We start from the raw sequence: 10,126 nt of genomic DNA, 5'->3' as shown, positions 1-10,126 counted from the left end.
TCCTCTTCATGAAGCATTAGTATATTGTGTTTACTTTTAGGAATCACACGAAGTCTGAGAACAATTAGGGGAGTCTTTAACAGGAATAAACGCAAAAATATAATATCGGTGGATGAGCACCCTTATTCGCCCCTGATATATATATATATATGATTGATTGAATAAATTACTATGACTACTAACCACTACTGACCAGCACCACCAATTTCAGAGTAATATCTACTATAAATAAAATTCCAGATGAAATAATTTAACTATAATGTTTTTATTTTTTTAATCAGAGCAAGAAAAATGGAAGAAAAGAAATAAATTTTGATAAAACAGAAAATAAATGCATTAAATTACTGGCCATAATAGTTAATCGTACAAGTGTACTAGATTATTTGTTTGTATACAAATACAGATGCATGTATTAACAAAAATAATGGATTTATAAATAATATCACTAGAATGGTTTGGTAATTGAGATATTAAAAAAATCACCAGTTCATGACCTTCATTTTTTATATGGTGACTAGTTCTCCCCCCCCTTCCTTTTTTTTTTTCCCCAAAGAAATAAATACAGAAATCCAGCTAATCATTTCATCATTATGCATAAAATATTTAAGATTAAAAAGTTCCTATCCTCACTCTGTACACATTTTTATCTTATGGCAACATGATGGACAGATGAGACTTAATGGACAGTTTCTACAGTATCTTAACAATTAGGAAAACTGATGAGCTTCAGTTTTTTTGTTCCCCCCCCCCTATAATGTACACATTTCTCTCACATACATACACAAAATTAAAAAATAAATGATTGCTGATAAAAGAAAATTCAGCCATTCACACTAAAAGAAGATAGGTATTCACATAGTGCAGATGATGATCATTCTTTAAATGAAAGCTATAACAACACAACACATTAATTTTAAGGTTTCTTAAAAGGCTTAATAAGATACAATTTTTCTCCATCTGGTCCAGTATATATAGGAGCTCTTTTGTAATGTTCCACAAGTTCATCTAATGAGTTAAATCGTCGCTGGCCAATGCAATATACACCTCCTTCCATATGGACTTTGAAGTGCTTGTTCCGTGTAGGAGCCTTCAGAGATACAGAATAATCACCAGCCTGAGTTGGGAAAAGCAAAAAAGTGAATCATTAAGCTGACACGCAAAGAGTAAATACATTGCTCTAAACAATTAGGGGATATTTTAGTTTCTGTTGGATAATCATAAATTTCTGCAAATAATTATAACTATTGGGTACTTTATACATGAATAAATATTTCTTTCTTATGGATAGGGTGCAAGGGATGAGATATTGTTTAAATCAGGGTTTCCCAAACTGTGTTCTGCGGAAGGTGAATGAGTGTTCCGCGAGAAGTTCTCCTGGAATTTGTAATTTTAGTTTTCTAAGCATTTTTCATGAATAAATATTTTATAGTGGAATTCTGAGGAGAATAATATTCATGAATATGTCGAAAAGCTCAGACCCAGAATGCCTAATAACATCTGTGTAGCAAATGTTAGTGACCAAGCCGTGTATTTTTAAACGTGGAAGTATTCATGAATTAGTTAATTTTCACACATCGGAACCTTTCAACATTTGGGAAAGAGAATACAGCTGTTTATGACTGGTCATAAAAATTGCCTGCAAGCGGATTATAACAATGGGCAGCATATCCTCTGTTTTCGAAACTGAACAAAATAACATCTGTGTTGCAAATGTTAGTGACCAATCAGCAAGGTATAAAGAAAATTTTTCCACTAAAATTGAAGATCAAGGTAGTCTCTATCTGGATCTCGAATCTAGTAATACTGAATACTTTCTCGCAAGTTCGTATTGTAGTGTGAAAATGCTTGTTTCGAAACCATAGTGCCACAATTTTTTTAAAAGTAATAGTGCTATGTGATAAGAGGGTGCCGATCAATCTGAAAGGAAAATCTATAGGACAGTAGTGAGACCAGCTATGACATATGCTATGGAAACTGTGGCCCCGAGGAAAAATAACATCAGCAGGATGAAGGTAGCGGAGATGAGAATGCTTAGGTGGATGTGCGGTGTGACCAGAAAGGATCATCTGAGAAATGTGAGGGGAACGGTGAAAGTTATGAACTTTGGAGCGAAGATACCAGAGGCAAGGTTGAGATGGTTTGGTCATGTGATGAGGAGGGAGGATGAATATGTGGGAAGAAAGGTCATGCAGATGGATGTGCAAGGGAGGAGGAAGCATGGGCAGCCAAAGAAGAGATGGAAGAAGCTGGTGGAAGAGGACTTGAGGATCAAGAACTTGGATGTGGTTACAGCCTAAGACAGGAGGATGTGGAGGAGACTCATCACAAACATCGACCCTGCTTAAGTGGGACAAGCTGCAGAAGAAGAAGAACAGGCTTGCACATTTAAATTTTAATATGAATAAGAGACAAGGGACTTTGTTTAATTTTGGTATTAAGAAATCTCTTATTGAAGGTGTTTGTGACGCAACAGATAGCAAGTCATCCACCACCAGCATATAGGAGAAAAAGTCTGCATTCACTCATAAGTACTTATATTATAAATTTTTGGTGATCAGAATGGGATATGTCAATGAAAATCAGCACAAATTAATTTAATGATGTTTATGCTTAATTAATTAATAATTGATGATCAATCATTAATTAATAATAAAAAATCAGCTAAATTAACAATTAATTAATACATTACAAAATAACCAAGGTGTTCCGTGAAAATTTCAGGATTTGTGAAGTGTTCCGTTGCAGGAAAAGTTTGGGAAACGCTGGTTTAAATAAATGATATTTATTACAAATTTAACAAATTATACATTTTAGCTTCTTTATTCTTGTTCAAATTATACAAATAATTTGAACAATAACAACAACAATAGCAGCCAAAAATGCTTTTGTTAATTTTTAATAAGGCGTATTGTCTCCATTAACAGTCAAAACAGCTGTACGTCTTGATTGCATGGACCGGATAAGATGATCAAACAGTTCTTGTGGGATATTTCCCCACTCTTCTGTAAGAGCAATTTCAAACTCTTGAAGCGATCATAGTGGCACCAGTCAAGCAGAAAAGTGCCTACCTAAAGCATAGGCAGGCGGTAAGGCCCAGGCATGTTCGATTGGATTACAATCCGGTGAACAGGCATTCCAGTCCATTCATTCAATACCTTCTTCCTCAAATGACTCTTGTACCAAATTTGCAAGGTGTGGACAAGCATTGTCATCCATAAAAATGAATTCTTGGCCAATTGTAGCAACATATGGCCGAACTACAGGTTCCAAAATCTCATTGCGATACTTTAGGGCTTTAAGGAACTGTTTCTGATAAAATAGAGATCAGTATGGCCACCTATGCTTATTCCAGCCCATACCATCAAATTCCTACCTTGGGGTCTTTCACGAACAAACCGTGACTTATTTCTTGTTCCACTTACACACCATATCAAGATACATCAGTTATCTGGTTGCAGACTGAACCTGGACTCGTCACTAACAAGTGCCCAAGCCCAATCCTCATTTGTCCAATTGCGGTGTTCCTGTGCCCAAATTTCTTCGGCTCTTTTGTGATTTGCAGGAATTCAAGTAGAATGCAAACCAATGGTCTTCAAGCATATAAACCTATGGCATGAAGACGATTTTGAACATTTCCTGTCTTCAGGAAGCGATTCCAAAGTCGCAAAATTACGCTTTGAGATACATGACATGCTTGAGCGACAACATGGAAGCATTTGTCCAGCTTCTAATCGACCAATGGCTCTCCAAGCCATGGATTCCGGGATATTGTGTTGCTCTGCCATTTTTAACAAAATATTGGATGGTAGGTGACACAAGTTTACAACTGAAGTGATAATTATGCACTGTGGAAGTGAGCACAACAAGCCCCGCTTTTATACCCCGCCACCACATGCTAATATGGCTAAGACACATTTCAACAAGTCTCAACATGATTTTGTATGCAGTTGCATGTTCTACACTGTTATATATTAAGAATATTTTAAAATATTGTCTGACCACGGATCCGAGACCCTAGCCTGGCAACTTGCCAAGAAAAGTCAATTCATGTTGAAGGGGGAAAAGAAATAAGCTGAAGTACGAATTGGTTACCAACACGTAAAATCGTGCTTCATGCATAAAATTTTCCAACTGTTATATAAGCAAAATAGTTTTCTGACATGTAATAATAAACAACTCATCCCACAAGATGGATTGATTACCCTATTATCGGAATGGATTCTCCTTCTTCTGACATGCGCAAAAGTGTCAAAAGGTCGGGTATCTGTGGGCCTATAGTAAATGTGTTGCATTTAAATTATTTTTATAACTTTATAATTTACAAGAAAAACCTAAATATCCCCTAAGCAGTATATAAGTTTCGTTTCAATGTGTGTCTGTTTAGCTTAGTTACAACACTCTTGATTAGTAAATAATTTTTAAAATAAACTTAATTTTGAATTCTAAGATTCAGTTATGAAATTCATTTATTAGTCCAGGGAGTTTCATTTCAGAAATGCATGAGGAGAGAGAGAGAGAGAGAGAGGAGAATATGACTTTACTTCCATTATATGGAAGTAAAAAGTCAAACATACAGGTTATTCAAATGTGCATGTGCAAGAGGGTCAACAACCCTACAGGAAAACACGGATGGTTGCAAAAAAAAAATGATAAACTATTAATTCATCATTTGTCACTACCAATGATAGCATAATTAAAAAAAATTAATGTCTTAATTAATTTTAACATTACCATAAAAATGTGATAGTTTTATTACATTTTTAATATATACCAGGCACAGCAGAGTTTGCAAAATGTATAACATATCAGTGCAGAATGTTTTTTTTTTTTTTAAATGGTAATTCCATCCACAAAAGGTTATTCAACCTATGGTATGTTAGTATTGTGGTTGATAGAAAGGTGGGAAGAAACAAGAAACTTGTTAACAAGTGGATCTGAAGATCTGTTGATTGTACTCTTCAGGAAATACATAAGGAACGCTATTCCAAAAAATCTGAAGTATGAAGAAAACTTGAGGAGCAAGAAGGAACAAAATATTGAATCACTGCATGCAATTAACTGATTTAGATGAGAATTACTGATGCCAGTTCTGATAAACAGCATCCATGGAAATACCTGTAGGGCAAACAGGAGAAACTGAGTGTCTGTGTAAAAGAGAATGGAATGAATTAGTAGAGATAGATCATTAAATCAACCTAATATCCCTCACTCTCTGTACTGAGTCAAGTATTTTCATGGAATAGGGGAATCCCAATGTGAGAACAGCATTCATTGGCTGGATTTCTTAAAATTTACACAATAACACAAGGATGAATTTTTTTTAAATAATTAATAATACGTTTCCCCAGTTTTTGCCTTGTGCTGTTTTATATGCAACATCGCTTGGCTCTCACTATTTTAAATCATCTATTGTTCTAGTTATACCTTGTATTCCATTACCTAATGCCATTGAAGATTATCTGTAATTTTCAGATCGAAATATATGGCTTTAATAAATTTTATTCAACCCTTTTCCTTGTGTGTTCACATGAATTTTATGAAATGTTATGACACAAGTATCCTTAAAACAATAATGGCTGATGATTTCTACAGTTAACAGCTGTTCATGAGTAAAGTAATGCCTAAACTGAAAAAGAAAACAGAAGAGGCAATACATGTAATATGCTTGTGTCAAAAGAGATTTGAGGTCAGAGTAATCTCAAGAAGAGAAATCTCATCTTGCCTAGAGGTTTGCATGTTGTCAAAAGTAAGACTTTTTTTTTTTGAGGGAGAGAGAGAGAAATAAAATAGTAGAATATAGAAACATGGTGATGTGCTCTTTGAATTACTGGAGAGATTATAGTCTTTTAGGAAAAACAGTGTTATAAATAGATTCAATAGGTGTGAAGCTGGAAAACAAGTTGATGCTGGAAGACATTGACCAGCATCAGCTCATGTTCTTGCAGGACTTAAAGGAAAGAAGAAAATTATGATAGTCAGTTCAGCAGAGCACTGACTACAAAAATACCTAGCAGCATAATGGAGAAACAGATTGATCTCCTCTGGATAGCACCAAGTCTTTTTAGGAAGATTTTTGGTGCACCAACTCAAATGTAACAACAGAATTCTAAGAGTGGGTAGAATTGGAATTTTTAGCAGTTATGAGAAGTAATATCGTGATTGGAAAATAAGTTTTTTTTTTTGAGTCTGGAATTTTTCTGAGCCTAGAAATATAAGAAGAGAAACCTTAGACTGTATGAAGATCCAGATACAAAGATTTTTTTGTGGGGGGGGGGGGGGAGAAGTGAGACCTTTCTTGTAAGAAATAAGACAGGGCCATACTGTAGCAATGAAGTTCACAAGGCTATATTTGGAGTTAACTCCAGTGAAGAATGGCAAGCAGATAGTTTAAAGCAATGGTTATGAAAGATTTCGGAATAGCAGTGCACTACTGAAGAAGATAAAAGAATGAAGTATACTGCTATAAACAATGGTATCAACAGGATTTCTAGTCATTATAGCAAGAGACTGCATAAAAGTGCACACCCTCTGAATAATGAAGAAATCTGAGGAAAGGAAATTTTCCATGTTGCATGAGTGAATGATCAGAGAGGAAACTTTTGATTCCAACTGCAAACCCAGAAGTAAAACCATATGATGGTAGATTGAAGTATACTTCTATAAAAATCCACAAAAAATCTGAAAAAGTGATCACAAAAGTTGCTTTAAAATTTCCATGTCCTGTGTCCAAAGGTGAACAATAATGGTTAGAAGATTTCTGTGGTTCAAGAATAGTAGAATATGTACTGCTTATCACTAATTAGCTGGTGAATCTCCAAGGTAATGAAGTTAGCTATTGAGGATCCTCTCTGTTATTTCAAGAAATGCAAAGAAAGAACAGTCAGGGTTGACAGGCTGATGGCTTGATTTTCTTTTTTTTTTTTTGAAATAGGTTGAATAAAGACTTGTCTTCAAAAACAATAAATTACATGATAACCACAGTAATTAACTTTAATGAAATGAAAGTACAGATATTTCATACTGAAAATAAGAGTACATTATCAGGGTGTAGGAATCAAAAGAACGAGAATACAAAATACATACAGCAGTCAGTAGTTTACCAACTAAAAACTTTTGCCGTATGCATGCTAGAAATTAATATTAATAAATAATATTACTAAAAACTATTTTTGATGGTTACATAAAATAAGAATCTCCCAAATTTTTGGGAGAGAGAGAGAGACAATTGTTCTGATTCAGATTTGGCTGATGTAAAAGGACTTCGAAACTTTCTTTGAAAAGGTATTCATATTTAAACCTGCTTCTATAGAGAAGACAGGCTTCATCCCACTGGATACTGTGTTTAGTGTCAATGCTATGTTGTGCCAGACCAGACTTTTGAGGTTTCATGCATTCGATATAATACTGATGTTCATTAATTATTTTTTTCACAGAATGGCTGTTTGCCCAAAGTATGTTAGATTGCATTCACACGGTATCTGGTAAACGCCAGCATCTTTTGTAGATAGTAACAGATGAGAAATTTTGTTGATTGGAAAATGTGAGAACGAGATGATACTTCTTCAAAATTCTACCAATCGGTCCTGAGATGCCAGAAATATATTATTATTATTATTATTATTATTATTCAGGCCTCCAAGGAGTCAAAAGACTCATCGAGGGAGGTCCTTTCTAAGACATAAAGTCTGTCAAGACTCATCGAGGGGAAGTCCCCCCCTGAGAAACACAAAGTTTATCATACCACTCCTTAAACCCACTGACCGTTCTCGCTCCCACCACTCCATCAGGCAATGCATTCCACGGCTCAACCACCCTCCACACAAAGAAACCACTCCTTACCCTCTTGCTCACAGTTTCCTTTCGTAACTTCCAGGGATGGCCTCTTGTCATCACTCCTTCCCGCTGATCAACCAAGCGAAAGAACTCCCCAGTGTCAACCCTGTAACCACCTCTCAACAGTTTAAAAGTCTCAATCATATCACCTCTCCTTCTTCTATCCACCAAACTCTGCAGTCCACATTCTCTAAGCCGATCCTCATAACTATCCTTGTACAGCCCTGAAACCATCTTTGTCATCCGTCTTTGTATCCTTTCCACGGTTAATTTATCCCCTTCAAATCCTGGGGACCAAATCTGAAAACAATAGTCCAAGTGTGGTCTGATCAGAGACTTATACAACGGAATGATAACCCTCTTATCTCTGCAGGTCAGTGTCCTTCTCATAATAGCAGCAATCCTCTGTGTTACCTTCACCACCTTTGCAATATGTCCCCTAAACTTCAGGTTTCTATCAATCATCAACCCCAGATCTCTTGTCTCCCCTACTTCCTCCAGTATAACTCCTCCCATAGAGTATGCAGCATCCCATCGATGTTTCCCAAACCTCAAGACCTTACATTTTGCTGCATTAAACTGACACCCCCATTCATTTGCACATCTATCTAGCTTATTTAAATCCTCTTGCAGGGCTACCACATCTGCACTATTACTAATAATCCTTCCAAGCTTCGCATCATCCGCAAACAACTGAATATCCCCCTGCAATCCACTGGCTATGTCATTGATATAAAGGTTAAACAATATAGGTCCTAGTACTGAGCCCTGTGGGACCCCACTTGTAACCCTCTGCCTCCTGGAAACTGCTCCACCATACACAACTCTCTGATACCTATCAGACAGCCAATCCTGAATCCAGTTGACCAATCTGACATCCAGACCCATGTGCTGCAACTTAAATATCAGCTTATCATGTGGCACCCTGTCAAATGCCTTCGCCAAGTCTAAGAAAATTGCAGTATATGCCTTTCCCTCATCTAATGCTCTTGTAACTTTATTATAAAAGGCTAGCATATTGCTAAAACAAGAGCGTCCTTTCACAAATCCATGTTGATTCTCACAGATAACATTACCCTCATCTGCCCAATGCTGTACACGGTCCCTCACTACTTTCTCCAAGATCTTAACAACTACTGATGACACACAGACTGGCCTATAATTAGACACTTCCAGTCTGTTACCACCCTTATGCAATGGCACTATCTTACCTTCCTTCCATTCCCTGGGCACCTTTGCCAAATCCAGACTTTCATTGAAAAGCCACGTTAAAGGTATTGTCAATTCCCTAGCACATTCTCTCAAAACTCGTGGCGAAATACCATCCAGTCCCACAGCTTTACTGACATCCAGAGTACTCAGTATCTGAAACACACTCTCCTCCTGTACCTCCAGACCTCGTACCAGTCCTATCCCTCTAGCATTAAAACTGACTCCTCTAGGATGAAATACTCCAATAAAGTGTTCATTGAACAATTCCACTATGTCCTCTGCATCAGTCACTCTATTCCCATTTTTATCCCACAATATCATTCTTCCACAGTCATTTCTCCTCCTACTGGCCACATAGCTAAAAAATTCCCTAGGATTTTCTTTGGATCTTAGGGCCAATCTCCTCTCATATTCCAGTTTCGCTTTCCTTACCACACGAGTCACTCTTCTGGCCTGTGTCTTATATTCCTCATGCATCTCTTCACCTGTCTCCTTATATCTCTTCCATAGCCTCTTTTTCGCATGCAATTCCTGTTTAATATTGTTTGTCATCCACTTTACTCCAAATTGCGCCCTCTTCTTCACTCGTGGTATACAACTTACCATTGCTGATAACAAATATTCTTTCACAATTTCCCACGCACTGGTGATATCCCGGCCTTCCAATTCCTCCCTCCATGAAACTTCCCGAAGTTGACGTCTAAGACTATTATAATCACCTGCCTTATAATTCCACATAAGTTCCCGTCTCTTTGATACTCCTGCATGTCTATTCATTTTCCAAGTCAAAACCATATGGTCACTCTCTCCAACTGGTGGGAGAGACGTCAACTCAGTTATTATCAACTCTTCTGATGCTATAACCAAATCCAAAATTTTTGAACCTCTTGTTCCCTCTGTTACATGTTGCCTAAGACATTTGCCCCTCAAGAATTCTAGAAATTCCATTCCCCTATTGTTACATGCATCTTCCTCTCTCCAATTTATACTACTGAAGTTAAAATCTCCCATAACAATCATTCTTCTTGCACTTGCCAAACTTAGCTGTCTAAACATCTCCTGGTCCCCATCCTCTGTGCTC

At 36.8% G+C, this 10,126-nt stretch overlaps 1 protein-coding gene across 1 annotated transcript in view; it reads right to left on the bottom strand.

Annotated features, from left to right (window-relative positions):
- Positions 1 to 249: 249 nt before the first annotated feature.
- The window catches only part of LOC150109430 (SH2/SH3 adapter protein dreadlocks-like), a 96,918-nt gene continuing 87,041 nt past the window's right edge, over positions 250 to 10,126 (bottom strand). Inside the window, exon 3 of the mRNA XM_090408151.1 lies at positions 250 to 1,114. Within this exon, the coding sequence (XP_090264277.1) occupies positions 914 to 1,114 (201 nt within the window). The 3' untranslated portion in view covers positions 250 to 913. The remainder of the gene's footprint in view (positions 1,115 to 10,126) is intronic.

The sequence above is a fragment of the Typopeltis vanoorti genome, chromosome 2 (assembly GCF_054136105.1).
Source record: "Typopeltis vanoorti isolate ZY-2024b chromosome 2, IOZ_Tvanoo_1.0, whole genome shotgun sequence".
NCBI classification, from domain to species: Eukaryota; Metazoa; Arthropoda; class Arachnida; order Uropygi; family Thelyphonidae; genus Typopeltis; species Typopeltis vanoorti.
Note: the sequence above shows the minus strand (reverse complement) of the source record. Positions and strands in the feature narration are given on the sequence as shown.